The sequence below is a fragment of the Protomyctophum parallelum genome (assembly GCF_964188405.1).
Source record: "Protomyctophum parallelum genome assembly, chromosome: 23".
Taxonomy (NCBI): domain Eukaryota; kingdom Metazoa; phylum Chordata; class Actinopteri; order Myctophiformes; family Myctophidae; genus Protomyctophum; species Protomyctophum parallelum.
In genome coordinates this window covers 34,585,044-34,599,198 of record NC_139715.1, presented here as the reverse complement: position 1 = coordinate 34,599,198, position 14,155 = coordinate 34,585,044, and the positions used below count along the sequence as shown (strand labels likewise).

At 41.9% G+C, this 14,155-nt stretch overlaps 1 protein-coding gene and 1 long non-coding RNA gene across 3 annotated transcripts in view; one reads left to right on the top strand and one right to left on the bottom strand.

Moving 5' to 3' along the window:
• Positions 1–6,495, top strand: part of LOC310854041 (E3 ubiquitin-protein ligase HECW2-like) — a gene marked incomplete at its 5' end in the record, with an annotated part of 75,242 nt that extends 68,747 nt beyond the window's left edge. The window contains 3 exons of the mRNA XM_083758519.1: positions 3,907–3,992; positions 5,088–5,200; positions 5,920–6,495. Coding sequence (XP_083614645.1) covers positions 3,907–3,992; positions 5,088–5,200; positions 5,920–6,031 — 311 coding nt within the window. The 3' untranslated portion in view covers positions 6,032–6,495. The remainder of the gene's footprint in view (positions 1–3,906; positions 3,993–5,087; positions 5,201–5,919) is intronic.
• A 441-nt stretch (positions 6,496–6,936) lies between these two features.
• Positions 6,937–8,222, bottom strand: LOC310854252. 2 transcript variants are annotated; one of them, XR_014568882.1, is made up of 3 exons: positions 8,104–8,222; positions 8,010–8,033; positions 6,937–7,974 (listed from the first exon to the last, which is right to left on the bottom strand). It is a non-coding gene; the product is annotated as an uncharacterized lncRNA (long non-coding RNA). The 2 variants fall into 2 exon arrangements; XR_014568883.1 differs by having other exon boundaries at positions 8,010–8,062; positions 8,121–8,187.
• Positions 8,223–14,155: the final 5,933 nt, after the last annotated feature.

Below are 14,155 nucleotides of genomic sequence, written 5' to 3'. Positions count from 1 at the left end.
AGGCTATTATCCCACCTAATCTATTAGGCTATTATCCCACCTAATCTATTAGGCTATTATCCCACCTAATCTATTAGGCTATTATCCCACCTAATCTATTAGGCTATTATCCCACCTAATCTATTAGGCTATTATCCCACCTAATCTATTAGGCTATTATCCCACCTAATCTATTAGGCTATTATCCCACCTAATCTATTAGGCTATTATCCCACCTAATCTATTAGGCTATTATCCCACCTAATCTATTAGGCTATTATCCCACCTAATCTATTAGGCTATTATCCCACCTAATCTCATACAAGGAAACAAGGACTAAATAAAGAAATCCGTTTTCTACATTGCTGAATTTCTAATGAAAAGGATTAAACAAAATCATGTAGAAAGAAAAGAATCAAAGAATCAAAAAAATCTGATCAAAAAATCTGATTAAAAAGCACTACTTAGTGATAATTGTAACAATGATGATGATGTTACTAATAATAATTATTATTCACTTTTTTTCTTTTATAAACATACATACAGTTCATACATTTGCAATTTTGTATATAATACAAACACACATATACATAATTCCTACATACATAATGTGTTTACATGTATATGAAGTGTTTGCCTCAAATACATGAATACAGTTTTGGTTTGATTTTGAGATGTGTATGTCCTCCCACACACACACTCACAGGTTGACAGTCAACCTCAACATTTGCAGATCTAGTCAACCGTTGACTAGATCTGCAAATTTCAATGTGCGTTTTTTAATAAATAGTGGATTTGTTGGCGCATAATAGTCAGCCCGGTTGACAATTCTTATTGCTTTCTTTTGTAGAATAAAAATGGGGTGTATTGTTTTATATGCGTTTCCCAGACTTCGACACAGTATGTTAGATATGGTAGAATGTCTGGAGTGATTTTGTATTAATGATGTCTTTCATTTTGTATAGGATTGCTATTGTTTTCGATATTTTAGTTTTTAAATAGTCTATGTGAGGTTTCCAGGTGAGTTTGTTGTCAATCATGATTCCTAGGAATTTTATGTGGGTTACTTGATCGATTTGTTTGTTATTTATGGTTAGTTTGATTGATGCTGATTGATTGCAGAATATAACACATTTAGTTTTGCTTATATTTAATGATAATGTATTTATATCAAAACACATAATTTAACATATTGTGTGGAAGTGTGGGGAAACACTTATAAAACTAATAGTTCATCCCATCTTTATGCTACAAAGAAAAGCTATTAGAATTGTACATTTGTCTGACTATTATGCACCAACAAACCCACTCTTTATTGAAAACCGTACACTGAAACTGCAAGATTTAGTCAACCTCAACTCCACTGCAATAATTTACAAGGCTCATAATAAGTCGCTTCCAAGCTGCATGCAGGAGCTGTTCAAGCCAAGAGAGAGAGCAAATATGACCTCAGGGGAACAGCTATGTCCATTCTGACCGGGCACCCATTTTGGTGTCGGCATCATGTTATGCTTTAGCTATTGAAAAATAGCAGATCTACAAGCTCATATCGCGCCACCGAGTGGCGCGATACGAGCTTGTAGGTCTGCTATTTTTTGAAAAATCGAAGAACGACTGACATTTTTTAGAATCTGATCTCAGATCAGAATGGGTTAATCAGACCAGTGTGTGTCCAGTGGAAACCTCGTATGAATCTGATCTCAGGTCAGCATGGGTTAAGACAACAAAGGCAAGGACTAACACCATGGGGAGATGTCTAACTGTGATAGGAGTGAAACTGTGGAACTCATTAGATAACGAGCTTAAATTGTCAAATTCAATACAAACATTATTATTACAAATTATTTAAAGCAAAGATAATTGATACGTATATAGCAGCAGAACAAACAAAATGAGAAAACGGTTGAATGGGTGCTTGGCTGTATATATTTGTAAAAGGAAACAAAAACAAATATGTATACATTTTCATGTATAGACAAGTATGGTTATATTTAGAAATCTATTTATAATTATATTTATATTTATATTCATATTATATATTATTATATATTATATTATAGTATGTTACAATAAGGACAAATGTAAATCAACATCTTGTTTACTTTTGTTATATTTCTTTTTCCTTTTCTGTTTTTAGTAATATTTCTATGATATTACTCTTTTTCTTTTTCTTTTTTTTCATAAATCATGCTACTGTGATAATTGATCACAGACTATTATTATTATTATTAATAATTATTATTTGTATTATATAAAGAGGTGGGCAAAATAAGCTTTATGCTTCAGCCCATACCTTTTCGGTTAGAACTAGTCACTGCGTTGACTAAATAATGTAAATTAAGCAATGTAAATTGCTTAAACCTATTTTGTTTACCTGTTTTGTAAAAATGACCGAAATAAAGATTCAAACTCAAAAACTCAGTATGAGTTTAACAACACAGAGTACAGTATGAGTTTAATAGAGCACCGAAGTCCTGACGTAACTCGCTCATCCCTTCCATTCCCCTGGTTCTAAAGTCCTGACGTAACTCGCTCATCCCTTCCATTCCCCTGGTTCTAAAGTCCTGACGTAACTCGCTCATCCCCTCCATTCCCCTGGTTCTAAAGTCCTGACGTAACTCGCTCATCCCTTCCATTCCCCTGGTTCTAAAGTCCTGACGTAACTCGCTCATCCCTTCCATTCCCCTGGTTCTAAAGTCCTGACGTAACTCGCTCATCCCCTCCATTCCCCTGGTTCTAAAGTCCTGACGTAACTCGCTCATCCCTTCCATTCCCCTGGTTCTAAAGTCCTGACGTAACTCGCTCATCCCTTCCATTCCCCTGGTTCTAAAGTCCTGACGTAACTCGCTCATCCCCTCCATTCCCCTGGTTCTAAAGTCCTGACGTAACTCGCTCATCCCTTCCATTCCCCTGGTTCTAAAGTCCTGACGTAACTCGCTCATCCCTTCCATTCCCCTGGTTCTAAAGTCCTGACGTAACTCGCTCATCCCTTCCATTCCCCTGGTTCTAAAGTCCTGACGTAACTCGCTCATCCCTTCCATTCCCCTGGTTCTAAAGTCCTGACGTAACTCGCTCATCCCTTCGATTCCCCTGGTTCTAAAGTCCTGACGTAACTCGCTCATCCCCTCCATTCCCCTGGTTCTAAAGTCCTGACGTAACTCGCTCATCCCCTCCATTCCCCTGGTTCTAAAGTCCTGACGTAACTCGCTCATCCCCTCCATTCCCCTGGTTCGTGGAAGTAATGTCTCTAAGGAGAATAACATGGGGTGATCTTAATATCGTCTACTATAAGCGTTGTGGTCCAAAAATAAACAAGCTGCCTCGGCGTTATTGTCAGGGAGGTGTCTCTGTATCGTTATATTGTCAGGGAGGTGTCTCTGTATCGTTATATTGTCAGGGAGGTGTCTCTGTATCGTTTGCAACAGTCAGTCACTCATATATGATACAGTCTGCTTCTAGCGAAAATCTAACTAATTCAGCAGCAGTAACATTAGCGTTTTCTCTCAGTCAGTTGATTCTTCATATCCATATGAGTGAAGCGGCCAGGGTGACATGTTTATTTTTCAAAAACAGTTCTTATATGAAGCAATCTAAAAATCCTCCTATGGCGATTTCAATGCAACTAAACAAATACATGAACCTGGGGACTGACGCCCTCTACTGAAAGTGACGTCAGACTTCGGTGCTCTATAGTGAATTTAAATAGTGTTAGTTAGAATAGTGTTTAATAGTGAATATAAACAGTGTTTAATAGTGAATATAAATAGTGTTTAATAGTGAATGTAAATAGTGTTTAATAGTGAATATAAACAGTGTTTAATAGTGAATATAAATAGTGTTTAATAGTGAATATAAACAGTGTTTAATAGTGAATATAAATAGTGTTTAATAGTGAATTGTAATAAAGCTGTCTGTGTTTCCCTGCAGGTTACCATGACAACCACATAGTGATCCGCTGGTTCTGGGGAGCAGTGGAGAGGTTCAACAACGAACAGAGACTCAGGCTGCTGCAGGTGTGTGTGTGTGTGTGTGTGTGTGTGTGTGTGTGTGTGTGTGTGTGTGTGTGTGTGTGTGTGTGTGTGTGTGTGTGTGTGTGTGTGTGTGTGTGTGTGTGTGTGTGTGTGTGTGTGCATGTGCGTGTGCGTGTGCGTGCGCGTGCGCGCGCGCGTGTGTGTGTGTGTGTGTGTGTGTGTGCATGTGCGTGTGCGTGTGCGTGCGCGTGCGTGCGTGCGTGTGCGTGTGTGCGTGCGTGCAAGATTCCTTGCATTCCATGGATTAGCCGTGTGCTGTGGTGGAAAAAGTAGGACTGTTTAATTGTTGCTTTACTGAAGTCAAAGTATTTGCCATAAACACATGAATCTAGAGTGGGCTTCATGAGGAGACGTTTGAAACTTCTAACCCGACGATATCCGGTCTGTAAAGCCAGATATCCGGTCTGTAAAGCCAGATATCCGGTCTGTAAAGCCAGATATCCGGTTTGTAAAGCCAGATACCGGCTGAGGACATTTTGGCCAAATATCCTGTCTCGTACGGAAGACAATGGAGTCTCTCCATCTCTGCGTAGCAAATGCAGCTCGCTCTGGTTTGTGACATTATGTGTGTCTCTGGTTTGTGACATTATGTGTGTGTCTAGTTTGTGACATTATGTGTGTGTCTAGTTTGTGACAGGGACCTCATCAGGGCCGGAAGCTCGAAGGCCCCCCCCCCCCTTCACCCGCGCGCAACATTTTTTCTGTTTTTTGGAGCCGTTTTGGGGCGGTTTTATGCCGTTATATTGGCCTATTTCCGGTCGCCTACCCCCCCCCCCCCCCCACACACCAGAGTGACAGCCAATCTAGCGCATTGTTGCTGCTTTACACACACAATTTGCACTTTTCAGCTGCCCTTCTCACCAACAAATGCAACAATAAAACACTAATCTTTTTAGACACCATTTATTTCATTCGGATTAGCAGGGCCATTTTCTGTGAAAAAAAAAAACCCTTTATTTGTTTTTATTTATATTTTTGAGGGGCCCCTGGTGCCCAAGGGCCCCTGGGCACGTGCCCATATGGTAGATCCGGCCCTGGACCTCCATCATGGTTTATTGTCTCTCTGTGTGTCTCTAGTTCGTCACAGGGACCTCCAGCGTCCCGTACGAGGGCTTCGCGGCGCTCAGAGGCAGCAACGGACCTCGCAGGTTCTGTGTGGAGAAGTGGGGTAAAGTCTCCTCCCTGCCCAGGTGAGACACACTTCACTTCACGGGCAGCTATGGATATAGATGTTTATTTCCAGAGTTGAGTTACTGTATGTCAGTGTTGTTTTTGGCAGCAAATTTCTATTTTAGTTTAGTCATAGTCTTGACTCTTTGGACTGAAACTAACATTTAGTTTTAGTCACATTTTAGTCACCTGGAATGTCTTAGTGTTTAGTCTAGTTTTAGTCGACTAAATGTCCTAAGTTTTTAGTCGACTAAATCTACAGTTGATTTAGTCGACTAAAATGTATTTTGGCGGGTCTTGATGCCGTCGTAATGACTGTTTTTACACTTGCTGAAAATAGCCGATCTACAAGCTCACAACGCGACGCGTTGCGACGCGTTGTGAGCTTGTAGATCGGCTATTTTCAGCATGCAACCAAGTGTAAAATGACTTGTAGCCTACTGGATCTCTTGTCCACTAGTCCCTTCCTAACATTTTATTTTTATTTGTTGTCGAAATTGTCAGTATATTTAGTCTTATAGTTTTAGTCATCGCAGCTTAGATTTCATTTAGTTTCCATTTGTTTTCGTCAGTGGGAAAAAAGGTAGTCGACGAACATTTTTCGTCTTAGTTTTAGTCAACGAAAACAACACTGCTGTATATTAACCCATGAAACCTGTGTGTGTGTGTGTGTGTATGTGTGCGTGCGTGTGCGTGCGTGCGTGCGTGCGTGCGTGCGTGCGTGTGTGCGTCCATCCAGAGCCCATACGTGCTTCAACCGGCTCGACCTTCCTCCTTACCCGTCCTTCTCAACGCTTCACGAGAAGATGCTGACCGCTGTGGAGGAGACCAGTACGTTTGGTCTGGAGTGACCTTCAGTGACCTTCACCTTCAATAGAGTCTGGAGTGACCTTCAGTGACCTTCACCTTCAATAGAGTCCGGAGTGACCTTTTCACTTTTTTTGATCCCACACGATTTTGTAACCCAATTTTTGTCAATGATCTAATTGTAATCCTGGGCGCTACACTTCCTCTGCCAACCCGGGGAGAGCAACGGACTGACCCTCATGCTTCCTTTAATGCACGAGTTGCTCCTTTACACCTGACAGGGGGGAGTTTCCCTGGTTGGACGTAGCGCACGGAAGGAACACGTTATTCCGACAAGTTCCTTTACCCTCCATCAGGCGCCCCGGGTGGCCAGGGGGAGGCAGTATATACTGCCTCCCCCTATATATAGAGACCAGGATTACTGCATGTTTTTTGTGAAGATACCTACCCTAGGGGACACGGGGAGAACATGTGAGGGTACCTACCCTAGGGGGACACGGGGAGAACATGTGAGGGTACCTACCCTAGGGGACACGGGGAGAACATGTGAGGGTACCTACCCTAGGGAACACGGGGAGAACATGTGAGGGTACATACCCTAGGGAACACGGGGAGAACATGTGAGGGTACCTACCCTAGGGGACACGGGGAGAACATGTGAGGGTACCTACCCTAGGGGACACGGGGAGAACATGTGAGGGTACCTACCCTAGGGGACACGGGGAGAACATGTGAGGGTACCTACCCTATAGGGGACACGGGGAGAACATGTGAGGGTACATACCCTAGGGGACACGAGGAGAACATGTGAGGGTACCTACCCTAGGGGACACGAGGAGAACATGTGAGGGTACCTACCCTAGGGGACACGAGGAGAACATGTGAGGGTACCTACCCTAGGGGACACGAGGAGAACATGTGAGGGTATCTACCCTAGGGGACACGAGGAGAACATGTGAGGGTATCTACCCTAGGGGACACGAGGAGAACATGTGAGGGTACCTACCCTAGGGGACACGAGGAGAACATGTGAGGGTACCTACCCTAGGAGACACGGGGATAACATGTGAGGGTACCTACCCTAGGAGACACGGGGAGAACATGTGAGGGTACCTACCCTATAGGGGACACGGGGAGAACATGCAACCTCCACACAGAAAGGCCCTTTCACCAACCCTGCCTCGTGTAAGGGGAATGATGACGTGGAGGAGAGAACACGCCCCCAGAACCTTCTAGCTGTGAGGCGACAGCTCTAGCGACTGCGTGCCACCGTGCTTCAGTCCATGGAGGCTCTCCTACATAGACTTCTATTGGCTTCAGTCCAATGGAGGCTCTCCTACATAGACTTCTATTGGCTTCAGTCCAATGGAGGCTCTTCTCCTACATAGACTTCTATTGGCTTCAGTCCAATGGAGGCTCTCCTACATAGACTTCTATTGGCTTCAGTCCAATGGAGGCTCTCCTACATAGACTTCTATTGGCTTCAGTCCAATGGAGGCTCTCCTACATAGACTTCTATTGGCTTCAGTCCAATGGAGGCTCTCCTACATAGACTTCTATTGGCTTCAGTCCAATGGAGGCTCTCCTACATAGACTTCTATTGGCTTCAGTCCAATGGAGGCTCTCCTACATAGACTTCTATTGGCTTCAGTCCAATGGAGGCTCTCCTACATAGACTTCTATTGGCTTCAGTCCAATGGAGGCTCTCCTACATAGACTTCTATTGGCTTCAGTCCAATGGAGGCTCTCCTACATAGACTTCTATTGGCTTCAGTCCAATGGAGGCTCTCCTACATAGACTTCTATTGGCTTCAGTCCAATGGAGGCTCTCCTACATAGACTTCTATTGGCTTCAGTCCAATGGAGGCTCTCCTACATAGACTTCTATTGGCTTCAGTCCAATGGAGGCTCTCCTACATAGACTTCTATTGGCGAAGAGTGACAAAGTCCTGGACCGGAAGTTGGCAGAATGCCCAGCTTTAATGATCTTAAATCCCTGTGCATTGGGCTGCACAATGTAACAGGAAAACAACAGCAGTTCACTGCCTGTCTATCTGCCTGTCTATCTCACTAACCTGTCTATCTGCCTGTCTATCTCACTAACCTGTTTATCTGCCTGTCTATCTCACTAACCTGTCTATCTGCCTGTCTATCTCACTCTCAAAGCTTGTTCACATTTCACACTTTATTTGATTTAACACTTTAGTGAAATTGCACACAAGTTGAGTAGTTAATACAGATAGACTGTTCTTTTAAACTTTATTATAGTATTAGTATTTGAGAGGAAGTGTTTTGTGCTAAACAGTGACAGTGGCAACGTGGCAGATGCAAAACAGATGCCTCATTGGCTGTTGCAGTTCGTTGGCGCGACCTCATTGGCTGTTGCATTTCGTTGGCGCGACCTCATTGGCTGTTGCAGTTCGTTGCAGGCGCGATGTGTCTCCAGCGAAGGAGGAAGTGCTGAAGGCACTTAACAGACTACTACTAATTTTGCCTAGTAGACTATTGGCCAATCACAGACTACTAGGAGTGCCTAGTAGACTAGTAGCCAATCACAGACTACTACTAGTAGTGCCTAGTAGACTAGTGGCCAATCACAGCGCGTCTTTTCCGGGGCTTTATATTGGCATGAGAAAACAAACGTTTACATTGCCTCTGATTGGCCTACCGAACAACGTCCCCTTCCGTTCTGATTGGTCAACCGAACAACGTCCCCTTCCGTTACGCACGCGGAAGCTTGCCAAGCTTCCGCTTTGCTTTGCACGGAATCGCAAGGACTACATGTTCACACCATGGCTCCCTCTTGTGGACAAACAGTGCAAGCCTTTTGAGTTACCGCCTGAGGTGACTTTCCAATCTGTGGCGCCTGAAGTGAAGGTGGATTATTTTAACCGGAAGTGAAGGTGGATTTTCACCGGAAGTGAAGGTTGATTTTTTTCACCGGAAGTGAAGGTGGATTATTTTAACCGCAAGTGAAGGTGGATTTTCACCTGAAGTGAAGGTGGATTATTTTCACCGGAAGTGAAGGTGGATTATTTTAACCTGAAGTGAAGGTGGATTATTTTCACCGGAAGTGAAGGTGGATTTTTACCTGAAGTGAAGGTGGATTATTTTAACCTGAAGTGAAGGTGGATTTTCACCGGAAGTGAAGGTTGATTTTTTTCACCGGAAGTGAAGGTTGATTTTTTTCACCGGAAGTGAAGGTGGATTATTTTCACCTGAAGTGAAGGTGGATTATTTTCACCGGAAGTGAAGGTGGATTTTTCAGACATAAAGCGTTTGGTTATTCTTACAGTTTTTCAATTTATACATTTTGTAATAACGATGTGTATATGAATGTAAAACACAAGACCTTATTGGTCAATTGGTAAATAACAATTCAATGTTTTTCTCCCATATCATTTTAGTGGAAAAATTACGTTTCAATTACTCTAGAATTGAACACACAGTCAATCAGCCTTGGGACATTATCTAAAGCGATTCTGATAACATTCACAGATAATTATTTTTCTTTTAAATTATTACCCACGTCTGTTTTGTACAGTTTCTGTTCTGACTGAACTTTATTGAATGTTGATCAAACACCACTGCATGCCATAAACAGGATCAAAGGTCCGTTCACATTTTGCCACGGAACTGAATTTATTTATTTCCTAATAAGATTTCTTAACAGATTGGATAATGAAAGAGCCTTTTGTGGTTCACCCTTTTTACACTTAATGAATGAATGAATTTGTAACACAAAATCCAACTTGCTGAAATGCAGAGGAGGAAACTGACTCCAGTGCACGTCGCCACAACATCCACCAACAACATTCAAACATATATCATTGTATTTAAATAACATAAATTCTGTTCTGTTTCGTCATATCTGTAATAATTATGCTTTTATTCTAATTATTGTCATTTATTTATAGGTTTGATTTTCCTTAAATTTAATTGTGACGTTAGTTAGTCTTAGCTTTGTGTGTTATTTTTCCCCAGAACTTACACACTGTATTTCAAAAGGTTTGTTTGAACACACACATACACACACACACACACACACACACACACACACACACACACACACACACACACACACACACACACACACACACACACACACACACACACACACACACACACACACACACACACACACACACACACACACACACACACACACACAGTTTTCTAGAGCCTGGAGTATATCTTTTTTCATACTTCTTGTTCTGCAAGAGGGTCGGAACCACACTGAGTTTAACTGTCATTTAGTTATATAGTTATATTCATAATATATTATTGTTATTTAATGGTTATAGAGGGAGAAAAATACAAACCAAAGTTGTGTGTTTTCAACGAAGCATTTATATTGATGTGTGTTGGTGTTCTTCAGCTTTTATCACTGAAACTTTATAACTATAGTGATAGTTTAGTTTACAAATGTCACTCTTTATAACTAGATATAGTTTATACTCGGCAGGTTTCTAGACAGCGGATCTAGCAGCGATGACCAGTGGTGGAAAAAGTACTCAATTGTTTTACTTAAGTAAAAGTACCAATACTGCAATTTAGAACTTCTCCTTTACAAGTAAAAGTACGGAATTGAAAATGTACTTGAGTAAAAGTGCAAAAGTATCGGCATCAAAATGTACTTAAAGTACTAAAAGTAAAAGTACTCATATTGCAGAATGTCCCACTTACAAGTTCAAAATGTGTACAAAGTCTATTGAAAATAGCCGATCTACAAGCTCGAGCTTGTAGAGCTTGTAGATCGGCTATTTTCAAATGGCCAAAATGTATTGGGTTGAAGTGGTTAATTTATGTTTTCTAATCAAAATTAAAATTGCCAAAGTAACTAAAGTAACTAAAGTTTTCAAATAATTGTAGGGGAGTAAAAGTACAAATGTTGGCTCTGAGATGTAGTGGAGTAGAAGTAAAAGTACTGGAAATTGGAAATACTCAAGTAAAGCACAAATACCTCAAAATTGTACTTAAGTACAGTACTTAAGTAAAAGCACTTAGTTACTTTCCACCACTGGCGATGACTAGAACATGTCCTACCAGTTCCTACTGTAGTCTCTGTTTACAGTACCCTTGGAATGTATTCTAATATAAAGCCGTCAAACACATTATTTCACAATGTGTTTGACGGTTGTTTTTACGGGAGCATAATTGGCACAGCTGTATGGGGGGGCGGGTGCGGACACACAATTAAACATGAACTTATTTTATAAGTCGATCTAAGCCAGGGGATTGCTGCGGACAGATGGAAATGCTTAGTTAACCCATTCTGAACGGGCACCCATTTTGGTGTCAGCATCATGTTATGCTTTAGCTATTTAAAAATAGCAGATCTACAAGCTCATATCGCGCCACCGAGTGGCGCGATATGAGCTTGTAGGTCTGCTATTTTTGAAAAATCGAAGAGCGACTGACATTTTTTAGAATTTGATCTCAGGTCAGAATGGGTTCATCAGACCAGTGTGTGTCCGGTGGAAACCTCGTATGAATCTGATCTCAGGTCAGAATGGGTTAAAGGAAAAATCACACCTGTGTGAAGCGAGGGGCGGTCTTATCATCATGACGTAACGTGTCGATTTGCTCGTCCACATAATGACGTACATTCTCCATTCATTGTCATCAAGGGGAATTTAATGTTTGTGTAGGACGGAAATCTACACTGAATCTAGCTGAATATAGGAGGGGCTAGCGCCCCCTATAGGAGGGGCTAGCGCGCTATAAATCTACACTTATAGCTGAATATAGGAGGGGCTAGCGCCCTATAAATCTACACTATATAGCTGAATATAGGAGGGGCTAGCGCCCTATAAATCTACACTATAGCTGAATATAGGAGGGGCTAGCGCCCTATAAATCTACACTATAGCTGAATATAGGAGGGGCTAGCGCCCTATAAATCTACACTATACCTGAATATAGGAGGGGCTAGCGCCCTATAAATCTACACTATAGCTGAATATAGGAGGGGCTAGCGCCCTATAAATCTACACTATAGCTGAATATAGGAGGGGCTAGCGCCCTATAAATCTACACTAATAGCTGAATATAGGAGGGGCTAGCGCCCTATAAATCTACACTATAGCTGAATATTAGGGACTAGCACCCTATAAATGTACACTATAGCTGAATATTAGGGACTAGCGCCCTATAAATCTACACTAATAGCTGAATATAGGAGGGGCTAGCGCCCTATAAATCTACACTATAGCTGAATATAGGAGGGGCTAGCGCACTATAAATCTACACTATAGCTGAATATAGGAGGGGCTAGCGCCCTATAAATCTACACTTATAGCTGAATATAGGAGGGGCTAGCGCCCTATAAATCTACACTATAGCTGAATAGGAGGGGCTAGCGCCCTATAGGAGTGGCTAGCGCCCTATAAATCTACACTACAGAGCGTCGCAGTCCCTCCCCCTTTCAGAAAAACGAGTGGCCCAGGAAATGAAAACCCAATGCATTCTCCCATAGGCATTTCTTATTTAATTTATTTAAAGACCTTTTAAGTGCCAACTCTTGTCGTGACAAATCATGACAACACACACAATTTTTCGGCCAAACAAAGAATTAGAAAGTAGAAGAAAACGGCAGGTTGCAACACTTTTTTTGTTGTTTTTCTTCTTTGTAATTATTTGTTTGGTCCAAAGTATTGTGTGTGTGTTGTCATGATTTGTCACGACAAGAGTTGGCTTCGTACGACGCTTAAAAGGTCTTTAAATAAATTAAATAAGAAATGCCTATGGGGAAATGCATTGGGTTTTCATTTCCTGGGCCACTCGTTTTTCTGAAAGGGGGATCTATAGCTGAATATAGGAGGGGATAGCCCCCCCTATAGGAGGGGCTAGTGCCCTATAAATCTATAAGCTATAGCTGAATATAGGAGGGGCTAGGGTCCTATAAATCTACGCTATAGCTGAATATAGGAAGCGCTAAAGATCAGCTGAAAATGTACAAGATCCCCCTTGATTTCTTACGGTTGTAGTTTTTCGGCAGCCATGCTGTCTGCACAGAATGTACCAAAGCTTTGGGCCTTATGCCAGTCCCCCCCCCCCCCCCCCCCCCCCACACACACACACACACACACACACACTGCCTTGGAACACCTCTAGAATGGCCGCACATGTACAAATTAAGCACTATTTCTGTACGGTCTAATAAGTCACTTTTCTATAAGAATGTCTGTCAGCACTTCTGTCGTTTTCCAATAAACGTCATCACTGGCGACGGCCTGTGTCTGTGTCTCATTGTCTCGAAGGCGGGGGGGGTCTTCAACAGAGGGTCTCTAAGGAGGGGGTCCTCTTCAGAGACAGAGGGTCTGGGACCCCTAGGGGGTCCTCCTTAGAGATACCGCACGGGGGGCTTATTTTAATTTGTATGTATGTAAGTCGCTCATCTGGATCAAGAGCGTCTGCTAATGCCTAAATTGTAAATTGTACTACTACTATGTATTATTATTATCATTATTATTATTATTATTATAATTAGTAGTAGTAGTAGTAGTAGTAGTAGCCTATTATCTATTAGTATTAGTATTAGTAATAGTAGCAATAATATGAACAACTAAAACCACTGACCAAACGATTTCTCCTCATTTTACCAGCTCAGTTTACAATATATAGGCAAATATATAGGCTTTGCTGCCTCTCTGTGGTGATAACGGCACATTACAGAACCTTTCACTGCTTTTGATTGATTGATTGAAATATTTATTAACAGTTTGTAGAATTTACAGTACATTTTAAGCACAAACTCAATACAAAGACTGTTAACTGTGAGTTGGACGACCCAATTAAGCATTACACTTGTTTACAACAGGGTCCACATTGTTCAATTCATCAAAACATTTAGAGACATACAAATAGACACTTCTATATAGTTAAAGAACAGAACAGGAATTCATCATAAAGGAAGCAAAAAGGGAAAAGATACATATACAGTGAGGGGGAAAAGGGGGGGACGGTGGGGGGGACTCAACCATTACTCAATGGCTCTGGTCTCAGCCATTACTCAATGGCTCTGGTCTCAACCATTACTCAATGGCTCTGGTCTCAGCCATTACTCAATGGCTCTGGTCTCAGCCATTACTCAATGGCTCTGGTCTCAACCATTACTCAATGGCTCTGGTCTCAGCCATTACTCAATGGCTCTGGTCTCAGCCATT